Raw genomic sequence first — 19427 nt, 5'->3', positions numbered from 1 at the left:
AATGGAAACGTGATTTCTGATGGCCAGCAATTTGTGGCAGATTTATTTGTGCATTAACCTCGAATTTGCACCGCGTCCATTTCGCTTGCTCCTCAAATGCGGACACTTCTGTGTCTGTGTGTGTGTGTGTGTGTGTGTGTGTGTGTGGGTGTCAATAAATCCGGGACTGCGATTCCGAGAACAGGAGCAGCTGTTCGTCCTGGCCAACTTATTGATGCTGGTCATGTACTTGGCTGTGGAAAATGCTGGGCAACAGCTGTGGCGCAGCATTGATTTTTCGAGTGGGCCGCACTTTTACGGCTTTCATTTGTGAAATTTTTGACAGGCAGTCGCATGTGCCCGGAAAATTCCTAATTATTAGCATTAGAGGGGGACCTTCGTTCCATTAAAGCGTTCCATCTGCGGAAAACCCGTCGTCGCAAATCGATGACTATTTTCGAAATCCCAAAACGAAACTTTGTCGTATGGCAAAGTGCGTGGCACTTTCGAAATGGAAACCCTCGTCACTCTAAAGTGGGGATTTCCTTTGCTGGAAATTTTTAAATAGCTGCGCAGAAAAATAACTTTCCAGCCGAAGACTTTCATTATAAGCGAGTTTCTCGTGTTGTGTGCGGAAATTTATTGAAAAACTTGAGTCAATTTCAGGGGGGACCGGACGACTTTATAGCAGGTTGGGAATTAATTTGATTTTCTCGTTGTGGAGCAACAACGAGATAGGGGCGGTGCAACTCACTTTGATTTATGCAGCCGGAGCCGCAGCATCCCCAGCCAGGAATAGGAATCGCCCCCCAGCCAGGGTTCCACAGACGGCATCTCTCCAGGATCCGGTGCGGAGGACCAGAACGAGCACCAGGACAGGAGCAGGACAGGACTCTACGGGCTGAGCAGAGCAGACTCCTTGCGAATTGCCGGACTCGAGAGCTCACTTAGTTTGAATATTGTATGTTCGCCAGGCTGTTGTTTAATGCATGCTGCAGATTTCGTCGCATTTTCTCTGATTTTATTTGGGACACACAGCACATGTGTGTGTGTTCATTTGTTTGCTCCAATCTATTTCTATTTCTATTTAGATTTCTATTTATATTTCTATTTCTGTTTTATTCCTCCTCGCCGCCTGCCAAGTGCCGCCTGCAAGAGCAAGAAATCAATAAGCAAGTTAGTTAGTTGAAGCACATCTCAAATTGTGGTGCAAGAACATGTGTATATAAGCTTATAATAAATGCCATTCAGTGCAATATTAGAGCGATGACAGCCAGCGATTTTTGGCCAATTACAAACGACCTCAACGGTCAGGATGCGGAGGTCCTGGTGTCATGGTCAATATTCGCAATTCGAAATTCAAAATTCCCATTTGGTTTTTCCTAATTAATTTCTGTTGTTGCTGTTGCCGTGCGACTAAAGCGTGATTATTTGATCTACATTCGGCGATAATTACGGATTATTGAAAGTTTTGTTTGAATTAATATTGAAATAATTTCCAGAGCCGGGCCGCGTTGGCATAAATAATTACCGAAAAAAACGGCAGATACAAAATAATCAACATGAAACCAAATGGCCTCCCCATATGGATTTGATAGAATCTACCATTTGAATTGGAACTGGAGTTGGAACGGTGTGGATCGGCTGGGAAGCAGCTACGTTTGTGGGGCTAGGAATTAGGTTAATTAGTGGTCAGTTGTTGTGTAACTGCCGTGTCCTTTGATTGCCGTCGTTTTGTTATTATTTTCCCCTGTTTTCCCTGTGGTTTGAGCCACATAGATACGCTGGCCTGCAAATGGGCTGGATTTGGGTCCCGGGTGATACATATGTATGTGATGATAATATCAGAACGTGTCTGATTCCGGATTCCCCACTGCCCAATTGTCCCATCTTGCGCAACTCCTTCCCTTCCTTTCATTTGCAAGTGCACAATTGCGGCATATCTCTGGCCCATTCCAGGTCCTTTGAATGGCCCGTTGTTTGTGCGTCTGGCAGTAATGAACTTTTATGCATTGTCATTAACTTTTATTGTATATATCTGCCATTCATCCTGCCACACACACTCACTCACACACACACATGTGCAGCCAAAGACTACACACCTCCACGAGCTTTGTGTTCTCTGCTGTGTTTTTGCTGGCATTATAATAAATTTAAATCATTTGTTGCATTTATTTTAATTATGCGCAATTCAAAATGCATTATGCCTGCAACTTTAAAGGGCTTTAAAGTGGCACGGCGCTTAGGGCCAAACGTAATTTAATTCCGTTGACAGAAATTCCATTATTTGCGTTTTCCCCGCCGACTAAAACACACGGAAAATGGTTTGTCAAAATGCCTCACGCATGCAAAAGCCGGTCGGTCGCATGCTGCGTATACGTGCTTTCATTAAATTTTTATTTATATTCCCCCGGTCATATTTCCCCCAAAAATATACATATACATATAGTACAGCAAAGTACGCGGCTGTACATATGTACATACATATGTATGTCTGGCCGACGTCGACAAATTCTTCTGGTGTAATTTCATTACTTCAATGTTTTACTTTGCTGAATTATAAATGAGCCCTTCAGTGCGGTGCGGCTGCCCCCCATTTTATAGCTAGTCATGTGTACCCACAGCCCAGATGTTCGGCTGTAAAATTCGAGGGGACCGGGTCACCCAGCGGGGTCACCCATCTGCCATCTGCCTGCTCCATGACTTTCAAAGGGGCGTTGGTGTCAAAGTTCGCCCTCCGTTCCCGGGGACAAACGGTTTCAATGAGCCGTTGACCCACCTCCCTGCCGTTCCATTAATATTTGATAATGTGTGGCTGTCAGTTAGCCGTCCAATTGAGTGATTTCCATGGCGCTGGCTCCACTCCTCGTCCACCTGGTCGACTCCTCTACTATTCTACTACCGCTTTCGGTTCGTTTTGCTCCTGTAATTTTTCACGTTTCACAAGTAGCAGCTGCAGTGTTTCCCACTATGCAACTGGCCCCCAAACTGAAGTGCCAGCCTTTGGCCCACGGCCCTTGGAGTGCCACAAGCTCCAGTATTCCTTCCATTTTTTTTCCTGCTTTTTTTTTTTGGATCGTCTGGCCCCGTGACAGTTTGACATCTGTTATTGTTTGGTTGCTGGTTGACATTTCGACAAAACGCCAAACAGGCAGGCAGCCCCATGGAAATTGAATATTATTAGCTCATTTCACTATAATTGGTCTGCGAGTAAGTACGGCTCCAAATTACACATATCGCACATATCACACATACGCCACGTGCCCCAATCCAAAGGTCTATCTGTTTACCAGGGCGTTGCCCCTTGCCCCCTTCGACCAGCTACCTGCCACCCAGCGAAGTCATTAGATTCATTTAAAGGTTGCCACGCATGTGGCAATGGATATCTGAACATGGGAAGTAGTATTAAATATGCAAACAATTAAAACGAATGTGTAGTTCCTACACTCTCTAGTGGAATGATTTCCAGGCTGAGACTGGTGAAGAAAGAATACTTTGGTGCAAACTCAGCCTGCAGTCTGTTTCCAATTTGAAGTTAGGAAAGAGGCTGGACTATCTCTGCCATTCTAGTTCCACTGCAATGCAACGTCTCGGAATTCGGCAAACGAGCAAGGGCCAACGACGCGTATGCGCAATGTGGGAAAAGCTGCCAGCAGCTGCACACTGATTAGACAAAGTTGGGCCGGCAAATTAAGGGGCAGCCTCTCACCGAAAGCAGACAATCACAGAGTGCAAACCGAAGCCTGCAGCTGCTGGCTGGAGGAGCCTGTCCTGGAGGAGAAGATGGCCACAATGGCCAGGAGTCGGCGACCAAGTTGCCAGCAGCAAAGGGCTGCTCGGCAGCAAGGACTTGAGTTCTGCGGCGGCTGGGCAAACTTTGTGACAAACAGCAACAAATGCTGGCAACCGCTGGCGCCTAACACGTTCAGTCCCTCCTTTCTGCTCCCCTCCAGTTTTAATATATTTTTAATAACTCATGACGGGGGCAGGCGGGCCATTTAATTAGAAAGTTGAGCTTTCGGCGCGTCAATGCGCCAGATGGATTCCCAATTTGAATTTTCCGTCTGAAACTTTCGAGAAGTCCTTGCAATGCATCTATCCAATCAGTAGAACTCAAAGATGGGCTGTATTGCAGTAAATAAAAAGTAAGTAACAAAGTTTAAGTAAAAGTACTTCAAGGCTTCAAGGATTTTTAATAGAAACAAATATTGATTGCATCGCTGGTTATTTATTTATCTATCAATTTCTGCTGATGGCCAGCTCCACTTTCCACTGCAAACTAGTGCACTTTCTGTGATTCCAGGAAACTGAAACTGAAGTTGATTTGCCTTAGTACCGAGAAATGTTGCTATTTCCCCCCACTTCCCAGCCTTTATGACCTTAAAAAAGTGATATTTGTGGAGCAAAAGAGTATTTCAGTTCTCGGAGAACGGAGAGCTTCTCCGTTTGGCTTTCTCGTTCGATTGCATTTCTGTGTTGTGGGTTTGGAATTTGAGCAGTTTTGCTTGTTCGTTTGTTCGCTCCCAACACAAAAATAGTTTGGCCAAATAACATTTGTCAATGTCGTCTACGCTAGCATTTTCCCTACCATTTCCCGTACCAAATGGAAAGCAGGATTTGTCTCTGGCTTCGAATTGAAGTGCATTTCGCATAGGTGGTGTGTGCATGCGAGTTGCAAATTTGTTTGTGGGGAAAATTGCGGATACGGAAACTCTCGCTCGCTCTCTATTTTCCGATGTCTGTAGTATTTTATCAATAATTCAAAGTTGCTGCGAAAAACTTTCGGCCGCATTTGGGTCGCAGATTTTCGGGGCAAATCCGTAGAATTAGCTGCACTCGAACTGGAGCAGCGATTTTCCTGAGCTCTCCAATTTTCCGGCTTGATTAGCGCTCGGCTTGCAAACTTTCGCCCGGCATTTACACGGCTTGTTGTCTGTGTTGTCTGTGTCGTCTGTGTCGTCTGCGAGTTTTCCTCCGTGTCGCGGCAATTTGTTCGCTGTCACTTTGCACGCGGCTGCGACATAAATTTCCCTTTTGCCGACCCAATTTTCGGAGGCGGCATCGGCTGCTGCAGCAGCGACTGAGGAGCGTTGTCAAAACTTTGCACTTGGCTTTTATTTACATGGTGGGATTGGACTGGGCTGGGGTAACTAACCAAAAAATAAAAAATGAAAACAAAAATAGACCATAAATAAAAACCACAAGCAGCAGCAGTAGCAGCACCACCAGAAGCTGCAGCAGCAACGTCGGCGGCAACACACAGAAAATAATGGAAAAAGTTAGTTTTGCATAACGCGCAGATCCCGAGCACACTTGAAAGTCGGGCGATGCGGGTGCCTGGTGGTCAGGGAAGGGTTCCACTGGGCGGATGGGCGAATGGGTGTTTGGGTGTTTGGGTGGATGGGCAGATGGGCGGATGTGTGAGCTGCAAGTTGGGCAAGAACAACAGCTGCTGTGGCCTCTAACCCCGCAAGCTCACTGCGCGGAAAAAAAGCTGTTAAAGTATCAAAAACCAAATACCAATTACAAAGAAGAAATATTTGCTATTTAAAGAGCCCAAAAGTAGGGAACACTCTCTGCTGCTGGACACTGGATAAGAAACACCAGCTTGTTACTTGTTTTTTTCAGTGTGCCAGTAGCAGGAGCAGCGAAGGACGAGGACTACCACACACAGTTGTATTTGAAAACTGCCAAGGTTGAGGGGAAACTGCAGGGAAGTGGAGCTCCCAGAGCAGGAGTTTGCATATTTACTGCAGCTGCAGACAAAGTTGCACTTTTACTACCAGCCAAGCAACTTCGAATGAGCTGACGATGCGAGGCACCGCTAAACTGCTCCAAAATCGAAAGTTCCATTGAACTTGCCTCCGTGTATTGCCAATCTCAGTTGTACTTTCATGAGGGAAAATTGAAACCGGAGTCGCAATCGGAATCGGAATCGGAATGAGTATCGTAAGCGATGGCACAGCCCCAGCAAATGCAGTACTTAAATCCGAAATTATTCTACTAATTGAGGCACATGAGCTGCTCGGGCTGATATTTTCGTAAAATCGGAAAGCATTTTCAATTATGCGGAACCCGCACTAAAGCTGGGCATATTTTTGGAGCAAAAGCGAGGAGCTTACAACTGGATTAAGGCGCGGGAATAATCAAAATTACTTTACTTCTTGGGTTGTGAGAGAGGCATACTTTTGTAATTTTGCATGCTATTTATAAAATTTTGGCTGAAAACAAATGAATTTATTTAGGCTTAAAAACTGTATGCTGCGAAAGGCAGTTGGTTTACTAAAGTCTTTGTTCACACCACAAAAATCTCTAAACTTCCCATTTTCCGATTGCTGACCCTAATTGGCGGACTAATGGGCCAAAGTGCTACAAACAGGGATTTTCTTTCACGCAAATGTATTTAAATCTTTTCAAAATCTCTCACTTGGCAGGCGGCATTTGCAACTTGTTTAATTATTTCCAAAGCGAATTACACAAAATATAATTTATTTATGGGACTTGCCCGAACGAAAAGTTTTCTCTTCATTTTCTAAGCAAAAACTTGGCACTTTACGTAGATTGCGGGGGCGTTCAGCTAATTGAATTCCACACTCCACACAATAATTCCGCTGCTCATTCACTTCATTCATTCACTTCATTCATTCACTTTTTCATTCACTTTATTCATTACCAGCAAACTAATTTGCATGTCGCCAGTGTCCGCACTTGAAAAATCTCTCAAATCGGTGGATGGATCTGGAAGCTTAGGGGTTTTATGGGCTTACAGTTGAGTGCCAAGAGCGGCTCTTCAAAATATATTTAGTTTCCGGGAATGCAAAAGCAGGTATTATCCTTCTACAGGAATAAAACAATCCACAAAGTCATGCATATCTTTCACTGCCATTTTGTTTTTATACATTTTAATCTGAGTTTTCTTTTTGCGCCCGCTGCCGAATTAAAAATTAAACAAATACCACTGACTGGGGCCAAGTGCAAAGGCTTTGGAAGAAGGCTATGTCTACAATTCGCTGCCTTTCTGCCCGACTTTGTGAGCAGGAAGCGCGGCTACACGAATTGCCACTTAAAAATTCAAAAGTTTTGCGGCTGCCGCATATGGCAGCCAGTTGACTGCCAGTTGGTCGACTTTGGATCCTACTTTGGATCAGCTGGCATAAGCGAGTGAAACGGATGCGGATTCCACCCAGAACGCTGGCGAAACAATAACAAAATTCAGCCCAATCCGCGGCTCTTTGTTAACCTTAACCCCGTTCTGGGCTTGGTTCAGAGTTTGGGATTCAGCAGCCGGCAGGCAGCAAATCTAATTTCAATTGCTGAGGCATTTGCATGCTAAATTCCGTAAACCGGCACGCACTTGAAGAGTGATGGAAATATTCGCGGTGGAACGAATTCCAGGTGATGTGCTAGCATTAAACTTGAATAGGTTCAAAATAAAGCAGTTCTGGGAAATACTTCACAAAAACTGTGTAAATTTGATAATGCCCCTAATTTGACAATCGTGATAGCCAAAAGTTAAATAAGTTGGTTTGGAAAACTCACGAAGACTTCTTAGTAAGTCTGCAATTTCAGCTTATGTGAACTACAACTCTTTTTTGTACCAGTTCAAATGGGGTAGTTTCTCGATTTCCTAATTCCTCAAGCTATATTATATTTAAAAGATGCAGTTGTGCAGGACCCAAAACACAAACCTAGGAAGACGGAAAACATAAACCGGCAGCAAATTTTCAAAGCCGCATATACACCAGAGATGGAAAACTCGCAGTGATAGTCCCAAAAGCATAAAATACACCAAGGAAGGCGAGGAAAAACATGAAAAGTCAGGGAAAGTTGCAAACAAGTGGAAGCCGCAAATTGACTTGGATCTGGGAGACAGTGCACGAAATGCACTCAATGCCGCAGAAAGTCAAAAGCTGCGACCGCAGAAATTTTCTGCCCGCCCGCGTTTTCGTCTCATCCGCATCTTGGCATTTTCTTGGTTTTCCTGTGGGCTTTACTGGGTTTTGTGTTTTCTACGGGTATTCCACTTGCCTGCTGTGTGTCACTTGGGTTGCTGTTTCTGCAGCACTGCGGCTACGGCTACGGCTACGGCTACGGAAATGTATCCCGATTTTCGCCCGGAGAGCGGCGACAATGCCACGCACACAGCGGCACACTCACCCACACACACTCGCACACACACACACGCGCGGCGACACGAAAACAAAAACGGAAACGAGCGCACGAAAACTCCGTAGCTTTAAGAGCCCTACTTTGGAAAACTCACTCTCCGTAAAACGCCGGATTGGAATGATGACCAATGACCCTGCGCTGCCCTAACTATTAGCTATTCAGCTATATATATTCTGGATTCTAATCGAGGCGCAGTTTCAATCGGCATCGAAATGATTGCAGCCACATCGCGGCTGGTACCGAGGCAGCACTTGCCACTTTGGCTGGCCAGGATTTGTTGGCGTTGCCGTTTCCGTTTCCGGTTTTAGCTGCTGACCGCACGACTCGGAGGCAAAACGAAGACTGAAATCAGCCAGTTGGCGCACTCGTTGTTATATACGCGAAGTGCTCCGACTCAATCCTCCGAGGGCCGAGTGGTGAGTTCCTCGCAGGACATCTCATCAGGACTTCGGCCTGCCTGCGTCTGAGTGCGATTGAGTTGTTGCCAGTCACAGTTAATGGTTACTTTTCGTGTGCGGAGGCAGCACGAATGCAACAGTTTTCTGTTAGCCAGCCGGAGCGGAGTTTGATTACTCGACGAAAATGAGGGAAAATCATTGTCATAAATGGGCCCAAATGCAGTTCCTGTAAAGGAACTTGAGAAAGTTCTTTTTTAAATACAAATACATACGTTAAAGGGGTCGAATTCAATAGCACTGAGAAACTGGAATTATTTTTGCTTATGTAGGAATATTTTTTTAATTGAAGTTCACCTTATTGGTCTTGGTTCTTAAATTATTTGTACACCAGTTTCTGTTTATTTGTTGGGTATAAAACTATCATTTAACGTAGGCCAAATTTTTTTTATACAAATGTAAAATTTATCCACTATCCTATTATTTCACCCCTGTTAACTGAAATAAGGGGTGCTTTTCTGTACACCGGTGTACAGTGCTATAAATATTATCCGTTCTGTAGCTTAGCATTGTACTGTTAGTCTACAGTGTTCTGTTATCCGGCAGTTTACTATTACAGAATTTTCACCAAATGTTTGCAGCACAATTTTTTTAGACAGTTTTTTAAGCATATTAAGTCTAATAGATTGATTTAAGTCCAGTTAGAGAAAAGTCTGTGTGTATTAATCGGATTACCACTTAGCAATCTGTTAATTCAAAACTGCACTGCAAAGTCAACAAGTTTTAACTTTATGTTACTTGCGCCTGTTTCGTTTACAGTAAACGGTTAAAAGAGTAGAACACAAAGAGTACAGCGAGGGGATAAATATAACAGTTTAAACCATAACACAGTCTGTTACTTACAGTACAGCATAGGTTTAACATCGATGTTAATAAACAAAAAGTTTAAATTAAAGCCCAGAAATTAAATCAATTACATAATTATATTTTATTTTCTTTAATAAATAAATATTTAAGTATTTAATTTAAAATTCTTATAAAAATAAACCCATGTTTTAATGTATGGGTCGGTAATGTAAAGAGTCTTTCGATTTCCAAAGACATTACTTTCCGTACTGCAAGTGCTGGTACGATAGAAGTTTGTAGATAAGAAACCTAAATTTAAATCTAAATCTAACCACCTGGATGTACTGGTCATGGAGGGCCGGAAATGACCTATTAAAACTCAGTCCATTTCCATCCGACTGCAAATAGGCGATTTAAAAACACAATCAAATATCGCAGAGCATTTCGAAAACTATTTTAAACCGCATAAATATTGTATCGAAGACAAAGTACGAGAGCGAATGAAAAACAACTGCCGGCGGTGGAAAAATGCAGGGGAAAAGGGGGAGCGCATAAATAACCATGGTGGTCATGGGTGGAGGGGTAAAAGAGGCGAAAGGGGTGAAGGGGGTTGGGCACGTATAAAATACACGGGTCACCAGCGACGACGAGAAATAAATTGTATTTAGTTGTACAATTTATGGTCCCTGTGCAGAGGGTGGAGGGAGGTTCGAGGGGGGGCGGTGGTCACATACTTGCACACATGCATAATTCAATAGAAGATGCGAAGCGGCGAAGGGGGCGTGGGAAAAGGGGGCGGGGTCGCTGTCTATCGAAGGCTGCAACGCCTGGGGCGACGTTGATTTCGCTGTAGCGCACTTCGGCGGCATGTCCTTTGTTTCACTTTGTTATTTTGTTATTTTCAAATTATTTATTGGCCAACGAGCGGCGGAGATGCAGCTGCAGCAGCAGGAGCTTCAGCGCCAGCTAGAAGTATGCACTGTGAGAAATAAGTGTTACTTTTAGTAATGTACTTTCTGTACTTCTGCACTCATATACCCATTATTTCCAAGCTTGTTTCAAACTTACTCCTGAACAGTGAGCTGTTGCATATGCCAAGGTACCACCCGATTTTTCCCAGTGCCCTTCCAGCTGCCACTGCCGACTGAGTCGGGGCTAATGTGTAATTCAATAGAGTAAGTAATGTGCATCAATTTTCAGCTCAATAACGCATGGAATACAAATGCGAAACATGTGCAAATATGCGCGCTTCCACACAGACAGCGACACAGCAAACATCCGCAGAAATAAATATCTAATAGCAGGCAGCAGAGGGGGGGAGCGGGTGGCGGGAGGTCCTGCCAGGACGAGTGCGAATTCGACGCTGGGTGACGCGTTTCCGTTTCCGTCTTGCGGTTCGCTGCTGTTTGCTCTTTGCTCTTTGCGCTCCACTCCACTCCACTTTACTCCAGTTTCGCCTGCGATTATTTGCTCATGGCTGTTGTCTTTGCCCCTTCGACGAAAAATTGCAATGGTTTTTCGGCAATTGTTTTTCTTTTTAAATGTGTGCAGCCAGCGATCGTGCGCGAACTTCCTCGCCCTGAGTAATGTGAGACCCTCAATTGTGCGGAAAATTGAACTCTGCGGCAAATGCCTGTATTTATGAGCAGTGCGTTTGTGGCAGAGGTCCTGTTGTCCAAAGGGTAGGGAGTCCATCATCATTTGCATAACTGGGCACTATTTGTCCACCAAACACGACCCAGAGACACACAACTGCCGGCCACTTTGCGCAAAGACAAACAGGCCGAACAACAGGACGCTCCGGATGCCAAGATGCCAGCTGGCAGTCAAGTGCATTGTGGCGAGCAAGTAAACAAACAAGGCCACGGCAAACTGAAGACAGGTCCTGCTCACAGGACACGCAAGTACTCAGTCTTATGAGTTTAGGTGGGTGGTACTGGTTTTCCATAAGCTACGCTTTAAAATCTCAAAAGTCGCCTATCAATGAAAAAGAAAAGTCTCTGAATTGATTGATTGAATGTACAATATATCATGCACACCTTAATATCCATTAGATTTATAATCCTTTACTGTATACAAACCTACAACGAACTCAAAGTTTATTGAATTACAAAACGCCTTAAAATGTATGCGATACAGGCAAAGGACATATAGATTCTTTTTCGCACATTGTGCTGTTGCAATAAACTACATTTTGAGAAGATTTAAGCCACACATGCTGCTTACGGGTATAAAAGAGGCAAAGTCCTCTGCCAATTCGCGTAAATTTGCCGCAATATATCTGGCGGAACTCATGGCCCCGTTCGCTGCCCTGCCAGCTGATAATTAAAAATGTTGCCGGCAATTTCCCATACAAGTTAGACACCGAGTGCATACGGCGATTGCCCAGATAGTCCTGCAAGATTTATACCGGCTAATAGCGCTCGTAGCTCCCCTGGATTGCTCCTACCTCCGTACCTCCGGCGAAGCGGAAACGACCACGAGAATTGAGAATTTCAATTTGCTCAAGAAATTGCGGCCGCAAAGTGAGTGCCCGGGTGCAGTGAAGCCCATGAAGTCCACACGTGTGTCTGTCCGCTTGTCTGTTCGTTTGTCCGTTCGCTTGTCCGTTTGTCCGTCTGAATTGCCTGTCAGGCGGCAAAGGGTCGAAGTCGAACGATTGCCCTATGGACTTGGCAGCTTATGCGAATCCGACTTCGGTCTGGCCACAATTTACACCACGGCTGCAGCTCATAAATTTTCCCAAGTGGAAAATTGCTCAATTTATAACTGTGGCGAGGTGTTGATTGCACTTCGTTGGGCGCCGCCTTGCTGTCCACCGCAGCATCATGCTGCAATGTGCCACCTGATTGGACGGGCTCATCCGCCCGAATGGCAGATGTCGCCCACTTATTAATTTGTTTATGCGACTCTAATCACTCATACCCAATAGCAAATGCCGCCGAAAAACCGCAGATCAACTCAGCTCGCAACTTAAGATTCAGTTCATGAACATCTGCCCCTTTCCCTCAGTCAACAACAAATGTTCAAAAAATTTGTTAACATCAAAAAGTACATTAAAGGCTCAAGGAATGCGCTTTCGTGCGGAAATTGCTTACGTGCGTGGCATTAACAAATGACATCCCGCGCCTTCCGTATAAGACTCGTCCTTCATCCCAAGTCCCTGGCTCCTCGTCCTTGGGCTGCATCCCACATCCCACCCCTTTCGCAGGCTGTGGAACTTGTCGCTTTGTGGCTGCGAACTCAGCCATTGGCCATCGGTGGTGGATTTGGGCCATCAGCTCGCCACTGCGCATGCCGCAAACTCATTGCGGGCTCAACAAGTGTGTTGGGTTTTACCCAACGTCCGCCAAATTCAGCGGATCTGTGGAGACTCTTGTGCTGGTAGCCACATCCTCATCCTCATCCTCAGCCTCCGCCCGCCGTTCCCAGTTGACAACTCGAATGGCTCACGTAGCTCGGCAGTCGAAGCTGAAGCCACTTCACTACAAAATAATTAAAAATTGAACACACAGAACTGCGGAGCAGACAAACAAACGGCTAGCAAATGACACTCGCCACGGAGTGGAATGGAATGCAATGTGATCTGGCGGCAGGCGACGCTCTACACTGTGGAAAATTATTGAGAGAAGCATGGAGACATTTGGGACGTAGCTGTGAGATCTTCCTTCAAAAAAGTTCCCTTAAAATTTCTCATTCACATGGATTGTAATACAGCAGCATATAAAATACTTAGGTTATGTAAAATCAAATTCACATTGCTAAGTTCCCCTTAGTTTTTCCGAGTGCACAGCACTCTATATTGTCAGCGGGCAACATCTTGTTGTTGTTTTTTGGTGCTGGAACTGGCGCTGCCGTTGTCATTGCTGCTCATTTTACACAAACCAACAAGGGCCAAAGGCTACCCAACACGACACAGCAATCTCCGCAGCAGGAGCTTCTTGGTCCTTCGTCCTTCATCCTCCATCCTCCATCCTCCATCCTGCTCCCCGCTGTTCTACTCCCGTTTGGCGCTCATCTCGCCTGCAGCTGCTTAAATAATTTTCGCGATGGGGAGCGAGTCCGTGTTCGTGTTCGTGTTCGTCAGTTGCCGGATATAAAATGTCAATAAGGTCCAATAACGCAATTGACAAGCTGAAACAGCATCGCCTCGTTCTCCTCGTTCTCCTTGCCAGCAGCTCGACTGCGGCAACAATAAACTGAGAACGGCGCCCAAGGACGAGGAGCAAGGGTTAATGCAGTTGGCCACCGAACCGTGCACTAACTTCCAGCATCGACATCTCGTGTTGCCCGCGGTATCACAAGGGCATCCCCCGCCAAGTAATTTCAAGCTTAAAGGAGCTCCAAATTGATTACGGCTCAGTGGATGGGCGTTGCTTTCATCGGAGGCAGTTCATTCGGCACTGAGCGAACACTGACTAGCTCAATCAAATCATAAATATATTTAATTCTTACCTGGGTACACAAATCTTTTAGGAAATAAAATGTACATAAAAGAAGTTTTTATATTAAACATTAAAATAATCCTTGGGCGTTTAAACCCGCGCCTCCTTCTGTTCGCTGCCTGCGTTGTTGCTTCCCGAGGAGGAACCAGATCCTTGGGCCATTTCGCGCATCTCCTCCGAGGAACGACCGATCACAACGCGGCGACTCGACTTGGGAGTGCGATCCAGAGACTTATCCAAGGATCTGCGCGGTGTCGTCCGCACACTGGACAGTGGAGTGCCGGCCACGATGGGCTTCCTGTTGTTCCACACGCACAGCACAAAGCGGATCTCCTTCTTGAAGGCTTCCTTAAAACTGAGCTGTGAGCAAAATGTGATAAGTTTCAATATGTGATCAAATATCTGGGAGATAGTCATACCCTTTCTTCCAAGGCCACTTGCTGCACGTAGAGCAAAAACTCCGTAATGCCGAGGAGAAAGGCGATTAAGATTCCGGCGTAGAGCGTGTAGAATATGCCGCGCAGCTCGCCAAAGGTCATGTCAGGAGTGGCGTCGGGATCGGGCTCCTCGAAGCAGCTGGCATTGGGGTTCTTCCACCACTTTTGCTTGAGGTCGTACAGCTCGCCCCGCTCACTCAGCTTCAGGATGGCCACACTCAGGTTGGATCTGTACTCCGCACCGAAGGGAACGGCGATGGCGTAGTGCTTCTCCCCAAACTTTTCGCCCACGGAGCGCAGGTCGCAGTTCTGCTCGCGATGGTACTCCAAGGTGGTGGTCTCCATCAGGAACATGTAGTCGCCTCGATTCTTCCGCACGCGGTCCACTCCCTCCAGATTGTCCTTGGTGTAGGCGGATGGGTCGTCGTTGTTCATGAGGTTGAAGGCCAGGCGGTAGACGGTCTCGTTGGATTCGGCCAGGAGATTGTACGTGCTGCCGCCGTAGATGGTGCCGAACTTGACCTTCTTCTGGCCACTCAGATCCTTCAGGTTGGTTATGCTGCCCTTCATGTTGGAGCTGGTCAGAAACGCAGCCAGGTTGGCCGTATAGGAGTTGGCTATGATGATGGCGAAAATCCACCAGGTGGCCTCAAACATTCGCACCTGGGAACAGGCTTAGTTTTAGTGTTTTGACCAGGTTTCATTTGGGAGTTGGGAGTCTCACCTGTGGACTTCGCGGTAGGATGTCGCATCCTGCTGTCATGATGGAGGCCACAGTCAGCCAGCCAGTGTTGTGGATGTGCCACTGGTTCTCCAGCACCTCGGGATCCCGATTGCACGGATGCGGGTTCTCCCAGTCCATTTTGGAGATGCGCGCGACAATGGTCTTGAGGATGGTCATCACCACCACCGATATGAGAATCCAGATCCAGACTTTTCCCCCAAAAGGATCCAGGTATGCATCGAGTGTCTTCTCCACATGCGGACTCTTGTATGCGAGGATGCTGACACCCAGCTGCATGAAGGGCACCGTGAAGTCCACTGCGGTTTTGCGCGCCTGGGTGATGGTCAGGTCGCAGATTCCCATGTGTGCGTCCTAGGAGGGCAGTGTATGTTACATACTGAGCCCCAAGTAACTATTACTTACATTATTGATTATCTCGCCAATGATGCCGTTCCACTGCTTGGTTTCCTTGTCCAGCTTTCCGTACTGCTGATCTGCCACGGGAACGAACTCATACTCGAATCCCACGTGCCGGGCAATGGCATCGATGAGGTCCACGGCATATCCTTGATAGAGGGCGTTGCCCGTGAGATTCAGCTCCCGCGCAGTATCGTTGTAGGAGAAGTATGGCGGGCCAATTCTGGTGGCCACCCGGTAAACCATCTTCTTCTGCACCTTCACGTCCACATTGAGCTGCGTTATCTGACCCCGTGGATCCCAGATGGCCATGCCAATGCCGTCCAAGGGGTCGTACACCTCGATGTTGAACGTTATCCGCTGGCCATCGTCGTCGAACTGCAGGATACTGGTCCGGAAGTTCGTGTTGCTCACGCCGGAAGTCTGCAACACACACCTCGCCGATTAACGGCACGATTTTCCGGATTACGCTGCAAGTAAGTAGTTCTTACCCCTTTCATGAGCCGTGCCAGATAGCGCCCCATGGCCCAGGTGCGACCTCCGGATGCGGCAAAGTCGCAGGTTATGCGCGGCACCGCCATCCTGTCCGGGTAGAAGAAGCTGGCATTCCGCCAGGACTGCGCAAACAGCTGCAGTGCATCATGTATCAAGTCGTGGAGGAGCGTGCGAGGCGGATCATTGCTCTCGTAAACGATGCTGTCCCTCTGGGTGACATATCCGTAAGGCAGGGAGTACTGCGAGGTCAAAAGGATCTAGAGTGCATCCAAGGCATGGTGACTAACTTCACTTACCGGCGGAGGATCGGGAGTGACCAATAGACGAGCAGCAGTTATGTTCACGGCAAAGGTCTCGTTATCCGCCGCCAGTTCCTCCAGATGATCGGTGTAGGTTTCCAGGTTGGTCAGGAATATGTGCTGTTTTGAGTCGTGATGAAACCAGTTTGCATGAGCGGCGTGCACAGATAACTCACATTGTACTGCCCAGTGAGACCGAACTCAGTGGAGGAGTTGAGCAGTTCCACCAGCATGCTGGGCTCACAGTCCAGAACCACTCGCCGCTCGCCCCGGATGCTCTTCCACATGACCCGGAAGTCGTCGTCCTTCTGGAACTTGCGCACCCGCACCACATCGTTGTGGACCTCTCGCAGCTGCAGAAGGTCCTGCAGTCGAGCTGCCGCCTTGGCTGTGGAGCACTCGATGTACAGAGTACCAAACTGACGCTAATGGAATCTTACTTACCATCATCCGCATCGTAGACAATGGTGAACTTGCGCCACCCAAAGTTCTGCACAATATCCGCGTAGGCCTTGGACAAGATAGCCTGTGCTGGATACAGGTTGAGGGTCTGCTGGTGGTTGGGCTTCTCCGCCTGAATGCCCTCATCCGAGATGTCGAACTCTATGTGCGGAATGCCGGTACTGTTGCACACCAAGGCCACAATGTCTGCGAAAAACGGGGAAATCTACTCATTAAACGGGTGATATACATGGGTGGGATAAACGATCTGTGGACAAACAAATCTAGTCAAAGTTTTCGGCGACTTTTGTGTGCCCCATTTTCCTTGCGTTCTATTTTGCTCTCGTGTTCTACACAAGATTTTCCCGCACTCCCTTACCGCTCGCCGCCTTTGAACTTGGTCCGAAAATAGCCGCGACACCATTATCTATGAGATCGCAAGCTGAAAGGGAAAATTCGGAAAATTCGTTCGATTTTATTTGGAATAGAGTGCGTGAGAGGTGGACTCACCCTGCTCCTGCAGTGCAACACTTCCATCCTCGGGCTTCAGGCGCTTGATGAGCGGATAGAAACGCACCGTCTGCTCGGATTCGGGTCCATTGATGGCGTTGACCACCGCCATGAACTCCTTCTCCAGCTCCAGCTCGTCGTCGTAGAAGAAGGCGCCTGTGGGTTAGAAGTTAGCTGCTTTCCCGGCTAACAGCTAACGGGTAACCACATCTCACCAATGTTGATTTGTTGCCCGCGGCTGCGGCACACGAGAAATGCGCTCCACATGCAGAGGAGCACAAGAATGCGCTGCCACATGCCAGCTGCTCTGGAATTCCCAACGAACATCTGTGGCCAGTGGACTGAGTGGACTGAGTGGACTGAGCTATTTCCGAAACAGTTTGCCTTCATGCGAGCACACCGACTGGCGATTCCATGGCAACTGGGAAAGCTCTTCTGGCCATTGGAGATCGAGTGTGACAAGTGGATCGCGGAGATCGTTCAACAGCTGGCTGGGAAAGCTCTTTCAGCTGACTTGCTCAGTGGCATCTATAATATGAACTATATAGTGGGTCTTTATTTTATACTGCCTTATTCCATTTCAATTTAAAAATGCTAGAACTGATAAGTTGCTATATTTTGTATGTGTGTGTTTAGAAAGTATGGTTTAAAATGCCAGTTTAGGAAGCTGATAGAGCTCACTCTTAATCTTGCCAAGTTGCCAAAGGATCGTGATTTGATCCCCGGGGAACCCGGAGAGACCATTAAAGCCGGACACGGTTCAGTTCAATCAGCCGCAGTCTTTCACCCACGAGCGGAGCTCCTGGCTGCTCCTAGCTGCTCCATTGAAAGGCGATGAGGTGTCAATTTTTCATGGCAACCAGACGACAGCGAAGGCCTTCCAGCCATCTCCTTTTTTTGAGGGGATTTGCATAAAGGCAGCATTCAACATTCGGCAGTCAGTGGAGCGTAGTTTTAATGGCTGGGGACGACGACATACAACAATATAGCCGCTGGTGTCATTTTAGCCTTTGCCCCGTGTGTTTGCTCAAAGGATTTTGCGGATGCGGAACACGTTTCGTGTTTTAGCCCGGCCACCTTTTGTCGAAATTTGAATAATTCCCACCCGAATGCGGAGCTAGGTGGTTGGTTTGGATGGGTTGGGTTGAGTTGAGTCCACCCGGCCAACCGTTAATATTCATTTGCGGAGTAGGCAAAAAGCCAAATATTCAATATGCCGCCAGTCAGGCTGCTGATGATGATAAATGCCCACCTGGGCAGGACGACTATTCCAAGTTGAATACGTAGCGCCATTAGCGTGGAATTCCATGATCTTTCTTCTCCTTTTCGATTAAACTTTGCCCGGATTCCGCTGGTCGTAATCAAGCCAAAGCCAAGAAGTAAGCAAAACAAAAAAACAGTGGCCAGCAAATGGCAAAGCACTTGCACAACATTTTCTATTACACGAAATATTTATGGTTATCATGCGGAGGCAGCGCAAAAACAGAGCCACCTATGAGAATGGCGAGGAATGCCCTCCAGCTGGCCAAAGGAGCCAGCCAAACCGAAACCCACACCAAATGCGCACTCTGGCAAAGCTCACCGAACAGAAAACAGAGCAGAGCACAGCACAACAAATCCAAATCCTGGCCACAACAGCAGAAGAATCTGCAAAACTTTTGCTAGGTAGTGGGTACTAGGTAGTGGATAGTCGGTAGGCGGGGGACTTGGGCGGGGCATGACGTGGCTCCCTGGCTGGTGCAAAAAAGTTTTAATACTTGCCATAATGTTGCCGAAAGGATTATCCAAAAGAATGACTTTTAATGGAGACAGGAAGTAAGCGCATAACAGACAGAAGTATTAACTGTTTCCTTCCGCTTGCTGGGGAGTTGGAGCTCCTCCTCCTGCTCCTTCTCCTTCTCCTGCTTCTGGAGGATTTCCCGGGCAGGACGGCGAACCTGCGCACACACATTTACAAAACTGTCAGCTCCTAAGCGCTCCTCTCCTTGGAATCCTTTGGTGCGTGTCCGCATGTGTGTTTGTTTGGCTGAGCTTGTGGCACGTAAGCTCTGTGGAAATATTGCAACATCCTCATAACGGCAGACTCCAGAAGTCTGAGTCGCAGCCTGAGGCTAAATGGCTCACCACGATTGCCTCCGCTTTCCAGAGGGTATTACTAATGCCTCCAGAAGTTGGCCATCATCCAAAAGCTTGCTCTACATATTCTTTGCACAAAAAACAGTTCTTTGTAGATACATACCTAGTTCTAGGTATTTCTATTTAAATACTTC

General features: G+C 47.0%; 2 protein-coding genes across 2 annotated transcripts in view; both read right to left on the bottom strand.

Moving 5' to 3' along the window:
- The window catches only part of LOC120457293 (protein O-mannosyl-transferase TMTC2), a 28635-nt gene extending 27507 nt beyond the window's left edge, over positions 1–1128 (bottom strand). Inside the window, exon 1 of the mRNA XM_039644754.1 lies at positions 734–1128. Coding sequence (XP_039500688.1) covers positions 734–813 — 80 coding nt within the window. The 5' untranslated portion in view covers positions 814–1128. The remainder of the gene's footprint in view (positions 1–733) is intronic.
- Positions 1129–13812: 12684 nt separating this feature from the next.
- LOC120458643 (glutamate receptor ionotropic, kainate 3) lies at positions 13813–17564 on the bottom strand. The gene is made up of 11 exons (XM_039646372.1): positions 17373–17564; positions 17158–17313; positions 17027–17089; positions 16651–16854; positions 16383–16594; positions 16204–16326; positions 15904–16146; positions 15419–15835; positions 14996–15367; positions 14254–14934; positions 13813–14194 (listed from the first exon to the last, which is right to left on the bottom strand). Exons 1-11 carry the CDS (start codon positions 17545–17547, stop codon positions 13925–13927), a joined length of 2916 nt encoding a protein of 971 aa, XP_039502306.1. The 5' UTR covers positions 17548–17564; the 3' UTR covers positions 13813–13924.
- Positions 17565–19427: the final 1863 nt, after the last annotated feature.

This window comes from Drosophila santomea, chromosome 2L, assembly GCF_016746245.2.
Source record: "Drosophila santomea strain STO CAGO 1482 chromosome 2L, Prin_Dsan_1.1, whole genome shotgun sequence".
In the NCBI taxonomy this organism is placed as follows: Eukaryota; Metazoa; Arthropoda; class Insecta; order Diptera; family Drosophilidae; genus Drosophila; species Drosophila santomea.
Note: the sequence above shows the minus strand (reverse complement) of the source record. Positions and strands in the feature narration are given on the sequence as shown.

Excerpts from the sequence above, each read along its gene's own strand:
- LOC120458643 (XM_039646372.1), bottom strand. The coding sequence starts at position 17,547 with ATGAAGGCAAACTGTTTCGGAAATAGCTCAGTCCACTCAGTCCACTCA. Across the intron at positions 16,855-17,026 it reads AAGTTCAAAGGCGGCGAGCG|ACATTGTGGCCTTGGTGTGC; the intron begins GTAAGGGAGTGC and ends CGTTTTTCGCAG. Across the intron at positions 14,195-14,253 it reads AAGTGGCCTTGGAAGAAAGG|CTCAGTTTTAAGGAAGCCTT; the intron begins GTATGACTATCT and ends TTTTGCTCACAG.